Raw genomic sequence first — 16,448 nt, 5'->3', positions numbered from 1 at the left:
ATTAATTAATCTGGAAAATAAAGTTTGAATGTAAGTGCAATTCTTCGTGTATCACACAAAGCAATAAACAGAACGTTAATATCATTTGTTGCTCGCATAACCTAGATCGATAAATGCCAGCTATTCGATTTGTCTTATACCTGTGCCACAACAATCGGACCTGTTTCGTTTCGCTTTATATACGACCAGGAGCGTCATTATTGACCATGGTGATCATGGTATCTGACCAGACCTCACTGCAGTCTAGGTATGGAATTCCATACCTTAGAATCTGCATATAAAATAATTTTTTTTTTAGAAAAAATTAAAAAAAAATTTCTTAACGTAATTTTAAGCTTATACGTATGTTTCATTGCTAATAAAAATATTGTATAAAAAGTATATTGACAAATGTGGAATTTTAACTTGTCGGTCACTGACTGATAACCAGACCAAGGAAAAATGTAATGATATCTCTGTGTACAGCACATGAGGAATATAATTTAATTATTTATAATTTAATAATTTAGTTAGAGAAGAAAGAGATTAATGGAAGATTTCGCAAATATAAAGGTTTTACCGTTTTATAACAATCAAATTTAAATGACACAGCGGATGAAAAAGACGAATATCAAATCGAAATAGTGCCAAGTTTGTCAGCCATGAAACGAGATATTTCGATTTTCGATCAATAACGGTATTATTAATTCGGTCCAAAAACAGTTTTAATCTATTAGCTCAATATTCTAATTGCTTTTATTTATATCAAAGTTCATGCTTTGAATACGAATTGAATAGATGAGGTTAATTAAATAAATCTATTCATTTAAACTAATTTTTTATTAATCAATAAAAAATATATCTTTAGAACAATCATCCTGAAATGTTCCAGAAATAATAATGATAAAATCAAGTAAAATTATCACCTTCTATTTTTATCAACAATAACAAAAAGATATTGTTCGGTTAAAAATTAATCTCGTTTGAAATATTTTGCGAGAACTAGTGTAACGAGTATTTCAACGTGCTCGCCCCTAAACAAGACTGCCGCGATAATTGCAAAATAATCAACGTCCCCGTCCGAAGCCTTAATTGTTTGCGACAAATTATTCGCAATTTTCTTTGATTATACCCTGATATTAATTGTTTATCCGGCCCAACGCTTTCTTACAAATAATCTATCATTTCGTTAATAGATCACGTGTAAATAAAATTGGAAAGTAATTTAATAAAAAAATATTTAAATTATGTGCAGAGCACTTTAAAAAATTCATGCATTTTAGCATGATGGTTTAATGTATAATAACTTTTCAAAATCGTAAATTGTAGACTTATGAGATAACACATTTTTTATAAATGAAAATTTTTTAATCAAATAAAAAAGCTAATTGTAAGATTTATACATGGATTCCGTACCAATAAAAATCTTACGGATGCAGAAATGAGCAAATGAATTGATATATACACATATAGGTATCTAATTTTTTATTATATTAAATCAAAAATTTTTCGCGTATTTTATTGCATATTTATTAGCCGCTGTAAAATGTCATCCTTGCAAATTAATGTAAATTAATAACAATGATGAATCAATCCTACATTCTCCACAAGAAAAAATCCTTTTTCACTTTAATCCTTTTCCAATATACAATATTATATATATATATATATATATATATATATATATATATACACACACTACACATTTAAAGATCTTTCAATGTTTTTTCTCATTCATTCTTTCTAATTAGAAACTTTGTAAAAAAACTTATATATTCTTCTAAAAGCAATAAAAAATAAAGAAAAAGAGAGATTAATCAAAGATATGATAAGATTACCTATAGACGATAAGAAGTCCCCAATATCGTATATGCATTTAACTTATCTTATAAATATATATTTTTTATGATATTAAGAGCAATACTATTTCATAAATATTAAGAGCATACTATTTTTCGAAAACAAAAAGGTTATCTATCTGCGCGACTATTAATCACGCTTGAAATTTGATAATCTTCATATTCGTCTATTTAATTTAAAGTACAATGTGTTCTGTAATATAACTTCACGATAACTTATCGGTTGTTAAAGTCACTTAATACGATAATGAAAAACTTGAATTTTTCGATGTAAACTGTATAACAAAGTTTTTACGAAAAATCAATTCTATAGACAACAATTATAGAAAATTGTGTGTGTATGTGTTTACAAATAAAGTAAAATAACTTGTCTCTTTTTCTTATTTTTGACATTGTTGAATTTTTAAATCTATTTATTTGTGCGAAATTACTAATAACATTACAAAGTTGTTCGGACATGTAGAGTTGAATTAAAGTCGTCATAAAAAATTTTTAATTTTATTGTAGTTAAGTATTTTAATAATCTATTATGTAAAAATATTTTAATCATTTGTTAAATTTTTAATATTATAATTAATATGTTACCATCACTTTTTAATCCAAAAGCGATTGCAATGCAAAATGAACATCGATGCTATAAATCTTAAGCAAGTATTATACACACACACACACACACACACTATTGTGACTCCTACCATTTTCGTTATCTGATTCGATGATCGATTATTTCTAATCTACTATATTGCCACAAAGAACCGTTTTGTTTCGAAATATGTGCACAATAGCAATATCTCATATCGTGCTCATAATTATTTTTCAAATATACGCTTTATTGATATCGAAATTATATTAATCAGTTTGAATTTTATATTGTAGTCATGTGCGCTATAATCTCAGATTTCAAATTTCATAAATATTAGCCTAAATTTCTATGTTTATATTAACTATATATCTGTATTTTCTGCGCTATTAATTTTTTTCTGGCATTTTTTATATTTATTTTATTGCATATGCGGTTGAAAAATTTATTATATATCTGTATCGCGCAAAAAATCTACAGAATATTATAAGATATTATATTTAAATCGACATGTATTATATTTTATAATCATCGTAATCACATGTACCGTCTGACGGATTTTACGCACTATGCTTAAAGCACGAATTATTTGTCTAGTTTCGTACATTTAATATTAATATCACTGTGTTAATCGCCGTCGAATTATATTCACATATTATATTCGCATCAATTATATATATATATATATATATATATATATATATATGTATACGCGAAATATCTCGCCGTTACATTTACAACGCGCCATTACCCACGCCCTGAATTTGTTTCGTTCGAAACGCACGGACGCATTCAGGAAAAAAAACATCAAATCTCATATCCCGGCTTCCGTGACACACGAGTTGGATAATCTCATCGATGACGACGATGTCGCGAGAGAAGCACGAGAGCATTCGCATTTTCCCGCCAGCATTTATTTCGTACGTTGACGCGTCGCCCGCGCAGAGCGCATACAATGTGAAGTAAACCACCGCTGCACACCAAGCCCCTTTCCCGCTTCTTCTTCCTTTTGTCAACTTCAAAGCACTCGCGGATTTTTCCCACGAATTTCCCTTTCCCGCGAGTTTCATCTTCAACGCGATAAGAAATGAAACGAAAAGAAAAGTTACGAGGCCCGCCTGTAATTTGCTAAAATTCGTTTACTTGCCGCGAGATAACGATCACGAAGAGATCATAAAATATTTCAGTATATGCGTCATACCATCGCGATCACACGATTCCAAATTCGTCGGCGATTAACAAGCAGACATAAACAATGTCGCGCTTTTTATTGACGCTAGAAGCAAAATGGAATGTGCGTCGAAAAAAAGCGATTATATTACGACAAATATGTAAAGTTACACTAAAATCTCATTATAACGAATTCCAATCGAATTAAATTTGCGGTATCACGCCTTTCGTCATACATACACATCGATAGCGTCAGCCGATGTTCAAATTATGCCGTTCAGAGGTATTCGTCATAACGAGATTTCACTGTGCGATTATATAATTTAATTCGCGCACCTTTAACAAACGTCGCACACAGCACGGCGAAGACACAGGCCCAAACGGTAGTCGTCATCATCTTGCAGCGGCTGGTAGCTGGCTTCATGCACAACACAAAAAAAGAGAAACACTCGGAAACTGATTTTTCCAGTCACGAACTTCAGGCGTCAACTCGGCGAATAAACACAAAAAAACTCGATGGTAGCGTGATTTATCGACGCGGATGAACAACAGGTATCGCGCTCGGGTTCGTTAATCCGAATTCGTCGTCGCGAAATAACTCGCCGACTCGTATGACCGACAGACTGAGAAGCGTGAACGAGAACGACCGGAGAGCTCGACGCGCGAAGACCGTCTGCCGCGTACTTTACTTTCCGAACACTTCGTGAGAGATCGGCAGCGAGCCGAGACCGCCCGAGCGCGCCGCGATTCCCCCACCGCCTCGGCCGCGCTCGGTACTACTACCTTTATACACCGTGCGTGCCTACTTTCTCGTTCCATAACCTTCCCCTATCTCCCGAGTGTCGCATCCGCGTCGTACTGTACGCGCGTCTACATATTCATTTCCAACGGCACGACGGCGATCAAACATTATCCTTGAATCGACGAATTTCTACCGCATTGTATTTTCCGCGACCGTATTATTTTCTATCCGCCTTTCTATTCGATATATGCACACATATGTAACACAGCATATACTTCAAGACGCACAATAACTTCACGCAAATACTAAAATTTACGCGGATATGTATCAACATGCTCGAGAGGCAAACAAGTAAATTATTACTGCGCGAATATTATATTTGTCTAAATAAATTCAATGGATATTGTTTTGTGATATATGCCAAAACGTTCGAAACAATACTTGATTAAATTAATGACGCGTATTGACGTATGTAACTTTAAAGAATTACATGTTTTTTACCGATACTGTGCCACAATGTTTCGAAGCAAAGCAATTACATCCGACGAAAAGTATTAATCCCGCGTATTTATTAGTACAGAAAACCATTCGTCGTTCGATCGTCTCCGCGAGCAATGTAACCTTGACCTTACAAAAACACGAAATAGGTACGCAGCGATCGCCGACGCTACATATTTTGAAGCGACGCAAACACTAGAGGATAGAACATATTCATGTACGCACAATGTAATAATCGCCCGATTGTTTTCTCGACACTCCCGGCATCGCACGCTTTAGAAACACTTCACAGACAATATTATTAGATCGTATCACACCACAAGTATATACATAGACTCCCGATACCAATCACTGACAATGAGCATGACACATATAGAGGAAGGATGAGACACACATACTAAATATCTCAACCTCCGATTCCGTTCACTGGCACTGTGATCGATTTGACATTCCGAGTTTGTAAGTAAATCACATCTAACTGACACGGCATGAAATATTCGAGAGGTAATATTTTAATAAACGTAATCTATATTGAATATATCCACGGGAAATATTATAACGTACGAGTGAATATTGTAAGAAGCTTTAGACTGTACACTCGCGATAGCCAAGCTGCTACTAAACAAGAACTGTCTCGAAAAAAGCAAGAGGGCCGAGAAAAGGAAAAGGAGAGAGAGATTCTCGGAAGACAGCTCGGCCGCGGGTACAGCTGTGTGCGTTGCACGAATATACTATCCGTTTCGAAATGTGACTATGTATTGCATTAAGTCGAACACGGTAGAGATTGAAACAAGATAAGCGAGCCTAGAAAGGGATAGAAGCGCTGGAAAGAAAAGAGCGAAACAACGAAGGAAAGAAAAGAACGAGGTGATCGCGCTATCGCTTAATATAAACAAGTAACTGAATCCGTTTCTGAGGATCTTTTCCTGTCTCGAGCACACATGACAGCTCGCTTACATTTTTCAATATATAATTTCTCACTCAATACAATCTCGATCATCGTGAAAATAATTCAAACCTTTCGCGTTTTTTACCGCTGTTATACACGAACGCGTAATGCTATAGGATTAGATTACAATCTCAAGAGTGATAAATCAATTATATGTATATAATAAATATTGCAACGCGTTCATTAATAATTAATGATAAAAATTATGTGGTATTCCTTTTCTTTTTCTTTCTCTCTTTAATGTTTTATATATATATATATATATGTTTGATATATGTATTTATTACAGTAATATCATTACATAAAAATTACATAAAAATCTAAAGATTCTTTTGTCCATATGGTTATATTCAATATAGATATTTATTAATGTCGCGTTTATATGTAACGAAACGGCGCAGCGGTAGCGGCGCGACACCATATAAATATGCAGTTTCATGTCATAGAAACTAGCGCTTATTTAACGCACGTCGTAACAGCCATATTTAATTTGCCCAGTATAAACTCAGACTCCGGACTACAGTATTTGAATAGAATTGGAAGTGAAAAGTTTGTGCTTGTCATCACTTATCGCTGTCGCTTTAAAATGTAGATTTAATTGCGATCGAGTATCTCGTGATCGTATTGAAAAAATGAAATCATTATATATTACGGTATCTCGTAAATGTCACTAAATACAATCTATTACAGTAATTTTGCAATCATAATATCTACTTGCAATTTAACTTGTCTTTCAATAATTTTACGTATCATATTCGAATCACGATTTTATGTTACTGGCAATAAATATCGTCTGCGAATAAGTGTGTATATAATAACGGATGATGAAAAAAATATTCGTTAAATGTATTATGGGTTGATACAACACGTACAGCATGTTTATCCAGACAAGATAGAGGTCATCTCAATATTTTCAAAGAAAAGGTATCTTCAGAAATAATTCCTCTAAACATCTTTTAAATATGTATACTGTCTGGGAATGTATCGTTGGTCATGCAAATGTGACAGTTATCGAGTTATCACAGTTCCATTTGTACTTCTCGTGTGATATATATATATATAGATTAATAACATTTTTAAGATTCAATTTTCGAATATAAATATTGCCTTATAAAATCAGGAGTGACGAAAAATATATCGGGAGTGCCGAAAAAAGTATCGTGCGATAATTGTATGTCGTGTCAGTAGTGTGAAACAGTTTTGTCAAATTAACACTGCACGAAGTCTTTAAATATTATTGAAGTAAGTATATTAATAAACAAAGAAATCGAATTAACAGAATAACAAATACTGCCTAAAAAAAGCACGTCGCATTAAGAGGTCACAGAAAATATTCTCTATTTATTGTATTTACAGAGAGAAAAACATGTATTATAAATACTTTTTACATATTACATTTCGTATATCGAGTTGATAGTTGGTTGACAATTACAATTACTAAAAAAATAAAAGGAGATTTAGAGGATAATATTTAAAATAATTATATAGGTATTCAATTAAATGAATCGATATTCTTTTGTATTTTTTTCCAAAACTATAACTCGAAATTTCTGCATTTTTAAGAATGTATAATTATTTGAATATATTTATTTCAAAAATAAATATTATTATTAGCTATATCTCGCACAAATCAAAATATGATTTAACATCCGATCGGATGCATAATGTAGTGCTGAAGCATCAGCTTGAGATTAAATTTGCAACCGTTTGGATGACAAGCTCATTCGAGCAATCCGTTGAGCGTACTTACTTTAGGTGCCGATTTAATCTTTAGTGAAGGTAAGCGGACTCACGACATTATCTGCACGCTTATCTATAGTCTCTTGGACTCCAGAGAATCTAGTAGGTTATGTATCTTTCATGTCCGAGTATGACGAACGCGATGTATATCGCTCGGTTAATGTCGTATCATAAGGCTTAAAGATAATCACGATGATATATGAAATAAACTAACGTAATTGTTGCGTTCTAGAAATACTATTGTAAAGTAAAACAATGCGATCAAATCGACTAAACTACAAATTTTAATATCATTAATTTATATACTCTTCTAATTTATATATTTTTACAAAAATTTAAACGAACAGTGCTTTATAATTTATTTCCTACATTATATAAATAAATTATTAGGTTTGAGAGAGAAAGAGTTGTTTTTTTGTTACTTACAGAATAATCTGTTCGGGAACGGAAAAAATTAAAAGAAATAAATGAAGTAGAAATTAATAAAGATTGTAATATCTGCATTTTATGTATGTTATAATAGAATATATATATATATATATATATATATATATATATATATATATATATATATATGTTGCAGGATTAAATATTTTATAAAAATAAAGATGGTTCGCTCTCACTCACGCGAAATCTTAACTACTAAATTTATTTTTAACTTTTTAAAATTTCGTAAAACTGTAAAAGCAACGAAAGACGGCAAAGTAGTCGCGTTATTCTAAAGTACTTCCTCCAAAGTTGGACCATAACGTAAACACAGTCTATATAAGTAAACCAATATTATACGTAACTACCGCGCTGTTCTATGAGGAATACACATAAAGATGCACACACTTTTATTCTCTGACAAGCTTTCGGAAGAAGCGTAATACGCGATAAGAGTAATCAAAATAAGATAAAAGTCAATCGTGATCGTAGGCTGATACATATGTAAATGAATTTTATTATATGAATAGCAAAATCCGAGAATTGGCCATTGCTGAACTCGCGGTCGTTATCGCACATATCGCATAAAGCGGAGAAAAGAGGGCAAAGATATGTCAAGGTATGCAGGTGAACGAGAATGAGCGTGAGGGAAATAGACGCACGTGCTCCGGCAAGCACGTGGATTGTCGATACAATAATGAGCGAGTATCGATATTTATTCGTTTGCAATATCGTTGCAGGTTTGCTGCGAACGCGAATCGTCGGTTGCAGCAGGATGCACGTGACCGAATACGAACTCAACGGGTGTTTCGCCGTGGTTGGTGCATCGATGCCGCAGCGGAAACCCCTAGGGAAGATCCCGCACCTTCCACACGTGTAACAGGTAAGAGGAATGTTGATCACGATCTCGATGTCGGTCGTCATGAAGCTACCATTGTTGTCGCCATTGTACAGCCGCGTGTTATTTGCATGAAAATATACTTACGAGATAGACGCACGTGCGTTTGCGCGCATCTCAGAGATCATATTGGCAAATACGGCTTAAGTCTATATTTCGATTTATGACAATTGAGATACATTTATACTGTTTCCAAATTGTGAAAAAAAATTAGTTAAATAATTATAATTTGTACATACTTTATAAAAGTTATATTAAAATATAAAATATTTTATATAATGTATAATATTAAATTATATAAACATATTATTTAAAATTGATTAATTATATACCTAACATGTGTATATAATTCACTAAAATAATAATATTTGAGCAAATTACTAATGGATATAACAATTAAATATTTTGCGTATATAATAAATATAAAAATATTTCGCAACTTTTTATATAAATTTGCTGTTATTGAATACAATTATCAACAAAATTTTGATAAAATCGTAACAAAAAAAATAGAAAAAATGTAGCATTTAAGCATTGAATATTTTCGGGTCAATTCCATTAAAACAAAAATAAATGGTGGAAAGTAGAGACATATAAATATTATAAGTGCAACGAAATAAAGTAGAATGAGCAAAATTATTTTGTATCCTTTTCGCGGTGTGATGTTGCTATCGTAAGGTACATAGTTAGACGAAAACGTTTTAATAAACAGCAAAACGATATCACGACATTTTCCCGGAGCGTATCGCGATCAAATTTTTTTTTATACCACTAGGATAACAATAGGAAAAACTAGGATGTACGCAATCTTCTATTTTTTTTATCGTATACATCAAACCTATATAAATATAACAAACCATAACAAAAAAATAAAATAAATATTCCGAAAAAATATTTTTATTTATAAAATAGATTACAATGAAATTGAATACACCAACGTGTAACAATAATATTTGACATGGAAATTCAAGTATAAAGTGAAATTGTAAACAAAATAAGAATTAAGTGCTTAAATTTTTACTTTATGAATCAGTGAATTAAGAATACAACTAATTGTAAGAAAAAGTAATTAATGTAGTCAGGTAAAATTCAAAAATATTTTAATATTAGAAATTATAATTTTATAAAAATCAAAATATATTTTTAACCAAATATACATATTTTAATTAGCCATAATCATATCGATCATAAAGCTTGTAATTATGAATATTTTTATTAATTTTTCTCTATTTATGATAGAGAAATTTATAGTTCTTATTGTTTCAAAATTTTTACATTTTCATAAAACAAGCAACACATTTTTTTGCAAAATTTACTTTATTCAAATGATGGAAAGAGAAGAACGTGTTTTTGAAAATCAAAATCTAGTCACTTTATATAAATCTTTGTATAGCCATAGTTTTTGTCGAATAAATTTATTTTGGTCTATTATAGTATGACATAGAATCATTACAACCTTAGGAATACTTAAAGCAGTTATTCTCGCGCGCGATCAGAGATCTTTCAGATATAAAGTTTCGATGATCAAGTGGTAGCACGTCGCCGATTCTCTATGCGAAGGTACGCAGCTTTTGAAATCAACTAATTGAGTTGTAGTTATAAACGTGCATGTGTACATATATAATCGTGTTAGCGGTCGAAATAGCCGAATTTGTAGCCGGTGATAGTTACTGGCTTCGTAAGTTGGCTAAGTTATGATCATTTCTCTGAGCTATCTACTCCAACCATTTATATCTGTACCATCGCACATACACGGAATAAAATGAATCTGTTTAATTTCGCAAGGAATGACATGTGATACTTAAACGAGGGTAATTAGATATTCTAAGTTTCGATAACATATTTTTTTCTTGAAATATTCTTGGCACATCATATGTATTTTTTAATTTGTTTAACAATTTGGTATTTTTAATTTCTTATTATAAAATTTATATAAACTACAATGTAAATAAAACAAAAATTTGCTTGTGTCTATGCTTTACATTTTTTTCTTATAAATTATGAAACATTTATTATTATATTAATTTTTTTTCTTTTATTCTTTTAATTGCGCACAGCGAGATGTGATGTTGAACTCGCAACATACGATAATTTTTAAATTTTTAATTACGCCAAAATTACTTTTTTAGCAACAATTTTATATTTCATTAGAATATATTTGACACTGTAACGAAACATAGCAGTTTATAAACTCTTGTTAAATTATACAATAATTTTCTTCATAATATGACACAATATTTTGATTCATAACATAATTAAAGTAGATCAAAAGGGAATGTTATGACTTGTAACTTTCTCTCTCTCTCTCTCTCTCTTTCTCTTCTAAACATAAATTTCTGGGAAATAATGAGGCCTTTTTTATACTCTGCATTTCCTGCAGTAAACTATTATTATTTGAGACAAAATTTTTCCTCGACAAAAGCAATATCACATTATATCACGAGTGTGGTAACAAGTTCCACTTGATGCTGGTGAATAATGATCTCTTAACTAGCGACCACTGGAATTACACGCTTGTATGAATTTGCTCTGCAAACGATACCATAACGTTTGCGAGGTAGAAAATTCCGTCATTACTTAGCTACTGATTATTCACTATTACGATTGTGTCTTTATAAAAGCAATTTTATCTTATATATTTAACACACTCAAAATAATTTATATAAACATATTTTATATATATAAAATATACGTATATTATACACACATATATATATATATATATATATATATATATATATATATATATATATATATAATTACGTTTTTATATATATAAGTTTTATTTTTATATTAGAAAATACTAGAATATATTATTACTTGAATAAATTTAATAGCTTATTTCTCAGTCTTAATATTAGAAAGATTTGCTTTACATAATTAATATCGTCGTTAACAATCGTAACAGTTTTCTTTTTGGAAAAATACAAGAGCAATGTTTCCAAATACAATTTAACGTAACGAGCTGCAGCGACGGTAGCTGACACTAGCAAATGTTGATCTCCTAACTGGCCGCAAGCCGAGTTACACGTTTGTATTAACAGGTTTCCACATAGTCAGTTTATACAGTACTACACTCGGGAATCCACGCGTGTGTGGATAAGCGGTGCACATCAGAAAGTTACATCACTATTTTATTGGTTAGCTAGTTACCAGAAATTACACATTTTCCATTTCTCTGATATCAAGAAATTTAGTTATATTAAATATATCAAATATATTTACAGTATTATTATATTATATATAAAGTATGTCAAGTATTTACAGAGTTTTGACTGGACATTTTTGGAAAATTTAGAATTATTTTGTAACAAAATTTTAATTTTATTTTATTTATCTTTTATGTAAAGTTCTTTTAGATACCATTTAAAAAATTTTTATGTATTTTGTTTTTATACAAACTTCCAAATTATTTCCTTTTTTCTATTAAAAATAGATTAAATTAGGATTAAATGAATAATGATGTATATATGTAATGATATACAGATGTCATATATAAGACATTTCTGTAACGCAAAAAGTTTTATTTTTAAATTGATCATTTTTATTTCGTCCTGTTTACACAAAAATTTCGAATTATATCTTTGAATATGAGCATGAGAAATTATTTTTATTATCTTGAAATTATATCTGCCGCGTCTAAAGTTTGAAGATTACGTGTTATAATCGTCTTTTATGCGTTAAAAGGCCTAATATTGGCTTAATACTAACTTCTCAGTTGATATTTCAATCTCGTAATTATTCAACGATCTTCCACAAGTTTTGCGAAATGTTAAAGCGTGCGGATCTTGTTATAGCAGCACGAGTACAGCAGATATGAGTATAGCTTAAGTTCTTAACATGCTTCGAAACAATTTAAAGTTCCATAATTGACAGGAATATGTGCGTTGCGTAACTGTATTAGCGTTCATTATTGTGCGCGACAGAACTTTGTGCAAAAATGCATTTGATTACTCGCCCTCGTTACGCTAATGGGCTCCTTGTTATCCCTTTAACACAGTAGGTGCTCTCGGTATCGCAATTAGTCTCATCCTATCAACTTATTTATCTTGCTACTTTGAATTTGGGACCGAACGTGATTGCCTATTTATACTTGCTATTTTAGACGAGGGTATTGTCCGCTCCTAAGGGTTGCTAAACAGATTTTATCATCGATAAAAGTATGTAAACGTGTTCTCGAGATAATATTGTTTGATAATTCTCTTTCTCTTACAAGAAGACAGAAATTTCGCGATAATATAATGCTGCTACTAAAGCGTACTGTGATCAATGCGATATTAAATAAAGATAAAAGGTAAAGATAAAAGATTGTGTTTCTTAATAAATTGAAAAAAAATTAAGTCCGTATAAAATATCAAATTTCGAGATTTATATTGTTGCACTTTTTTCCCCGCGTGTCTAATTATATCATTATATATGATATTCGTATAAAGTGCGTCATGTTTCATAAGCGGGGCTAATAAATGTAATATATTGACATTAAGAGAAGTGTATTAATTTAATATTAAATTTATTAAATTGTTAAACTATATATTATCGATTGATCGATGATGCCGAATAAATTTTGCATGTGATGATAGATACAAAGATGTATGATAAAAATTATTTGTAATAAATAAATAAATATTTTACAAGTTTATTAAAAATATTATTTATAGAATTATAATAGTTAGTATAGTAAAATAATAATTTATATTTGCTTAAATATATGCATTTTTACTATTTTTATTATTTGGAATATTATTTAGAAAGCATATAGCGCACGCTTCACCGAACTGTCAAGAAACTATCAACAAATTGAATTAATATTAACTTTTCAATTTATTCGCGTCATTGATCGCCAATTAAACGCACGAAAAATGTACAACAATATAAATTTTGAAATTCGACTTGAACGCTTCACAGATTTTCATCACTTTTTATATTATAGATAAAATATTATTATAGATAAAATGATTAAAGATATTATAGATACAGCAAAATTAATTACTCTTTATAAATGATTTTATAGTAGACTACAGTAATTTCTCTCTCTATTTCAATTTGCAACGATTATTTGTTGTGAATGATTATTACAAGTTCGAAACATCGATAGAGATTTCGAGAGAGAAAAACATGAATACGATAGCATCAAAGGCTATTTGACCTATTCAGGCATTTAATATCTGTACGAACATTACTCTGATGCAAACATGAATCGTATGAATATAGCAATTCTTTAAATTGATATCAGAACAGTAAATAGTGTGCGAATTCGATGTATATATTAACATAAAAATATGGCAACGTTCGATTAATTTATGTGATATTATTAATATCGTATCAACGTTCAGTTATGTATCGTCCAAATAGTTTTATATTATTCTCGATATTGATTAAAAGTATTTGGAATGATTTATTCCTTATTTCAAACCGTTTTCATATAAATAAATCTTATAAATTTTTTATTTATGAATTCTCGATAAAAAAATTACTTTGTATCAAACGATGAATGAGTGCAATTTGCAATCGCTGTCGGATGCAGTCGTGCATACGATATTAATATAGCTAAAATTATTTTTCCATATGTAGAAAAATAATTTTATATATATATATATATATATATATATATATATATATATATATATATATATAGTATAGTTGTATGTATAGGTAGAAATCATAAAACGGGAAAGAGGAGTTCCTACTCTAAAATTAATAAGATTGAATGTAGGTATTAAAATATTTTGCATACTCATCCACGTTATGTCGAACTCAGTTTCCTAGAGATTGAACGTCTTGGTATTCGCCGGGAAATTGAATATCTGGACGGTGGAAAAGAAAACAACGTAATTTACGAGTAACGCGGTTCGTGTCATAATATTTATTTTCTCCTTTCGTTGCAAACATTTTATCGAATATTTCGACGAATAACTTCAGTAAGCAAGAGGAAAGTATCGCTCTTTAATGCATCTCAACAAATATCGGTATATCGAGAATATAAATTTTTATTCGTAAATGTACGATATGCAGAGGGTGGGAAAGCTATTCGCAGGAACAAAAGGATGACTGATTTTATATTCAGAATCATATCGGGTATTGCAAAGAAATTTTTGCATTAAAATATTTCTTACGAGACCATATGCTGTTCGCTTGCTCGTCGCTTGATCTCTCTCTCTCTCTCTCTTTCTCTCTCTCTCTCTTACTCTCGAAAAGTTAGGAGATCGTTACAATGTTTAACATTGCCGAATATCTCTATATCCCATTTTAATCGCCGCACCGTGAATTAAAGGGGATAATTGTACTATACTGCTAAATTAAAGCAGTTCGGCACACGATCGATTTCCCCAGTCTCGCATAATACTAAATGATTGAGATTCTCACGTACGTAATTATCATTGGATTACCACATACTAATTGCAAGCAGTTGGAATATGTTTGTTTTGTGAAACAAGACATAGGTATCCGCACATATACATATACATGTAAATTACACTCACACACGCGCGCGCGCACATATACAGGCATGTGTATGTATATATGTGTATATATGTATATATACATACCCATACATATATATATATATATATATATATATATATATATATATATACGCATATATACATATATGTATACATACATATATAAAAAATATTTTGTCCTAATTGAAAATAATGATTATTATTCTCCATTTCTATCTTGTATAATAAAAAATGCATTATAGAAAAACATTTTTAATGTAACAGAACACTTTTAAAATATGGCACATTTCTTTTATATTATATTCTCAATTATTTATTTGACTATGTTGATTGGCGATTTGAAATGATAGAGATAATCGTTAACTCGGACATCATGGAAATATTGACGTTTGCAAATTTGAGTTTATTGGAAAGCTATGATTTATCAAGATCGCGCGAAAGTAATGTATAGATTTGTGAACTGGAAATGAGTTACACAATTGCCTAGTCGAAGTGATAATATCGAGAATAGGAATGTTTATGATCTGCAATGTGCGCAAGGCGTTAATTATTTCCAGCTACTTGGCTGATGCTATAGTTATAGTTGATTGACGGGACCACAGACACTGAATTAGAGTTCCTGGCGGCTGTCGACCACCGCGTGCGGAAATTGAATTTCGATGACAAGCCCGAAATATTAATGACTGATGTACGCTGTGTTAGTCTATCGTTAAATAATATCCATTCCGATCTTCGCGCAATAGTAGAAATTGGGCGCAATTGTGGAATAATTGTGCATAATGGCCTCGCGAAAATATTATCGATTCATTGAACCGGTATACATGTTTGCGTATTAAAGTGCGAGAGGTTTGCTACGATGAAAATTATAGGTGTTAGTATTACACACTTTGTAAAATTTGTACTTAACACTCGCATGAAGACATAAATCAGAGAAATTAATAGCGATAATAACAACATCGATCTATTTAAACTATTTATCTATTCAGTTTAAGCTACTTTTGATATTTTTAAGATATTTTTGAAATATTGTAATTTTAGGGAAAACATTTGCATATATATATATATATATATATATATATATATATATATATTGCTAGATAAATTATTAGTTATTAATTAATATCATATTTTTTTACGTTTTCTTAA

At 30.6% G+C, this 16,448-nt stretch overlaps 1 protein-coding gene and 1 long non-coding RNA gene across 14 annotated transcripts in view; one reads left to right on the top strand and one right to left on the bottom strand.

Moving 5' to 3' along the window:
- The window catches only part of Fas3 (fasciclin 3), a 295,108-nt gene extending 289,436 nt beyond the window's left edge, over positions 1-5,672 (bottom strand). For 2 of the 5 annotated variants that reach the window (XM_072902676.1, XM_072902675.1), the window contains exon 1: positions 3,925-5,669. In XM_072902676.1, the coding sequence (XP_072758777.1) occupies positions 3,925-4,012 (88 nt within the window). In that variant the 5' untranslated portion in view covers positions 4,013-5,669. Of the gene's footprint in view, positions 1-3,924 lie in introns of all 5 variants that reach the window. The other 3 variants (XM_072902674.1, XM_072902677.1, XM_072902678.1) reach the window with 3 other exon arrangements.
- Positions 5,673-6,710: 1,038 nt separating this feature from the next.
- The window catches only part of LOC140671411 (uncharacterized), a 349,127-nt gene continuing 339,389 nt past the window's right edge, over positions 6,711-16,448 (top strand). For all 9 annotated transcript variants that reach the window (XR_012047726.1, XR_012047723.1, XR_012047721.1 and 6 more), the window contains exons 1-2: positions 6,711-7,019; positions 8,684-8,826. This is a non-coding gene — a long non-coding RNA (uncharacterized lncRNA). The remainder of the gene's footprint in view (positions 7,020-8,683; positions 8,827-16,448) is intronic.

This window comes from Anoplolepis gracilipes, chromosome 11 (genome assembly GCF_047496725.1).
Source record: "Anoplolepis gracilipes chromosome 11, ASM4749672v1, whole genome shotgun sequence".
Classification (NCBI taxonomy): domain Eukaryota; kingdom Metazoa; phylum Arthropoda; class Insecta; order Hymenoptera; family Formicidae; genus Anoplolepis; species Anoplolepis gracilipes.
This window is presented reverse-complemented; position numbering and strand designations above follow the sequence as displayed.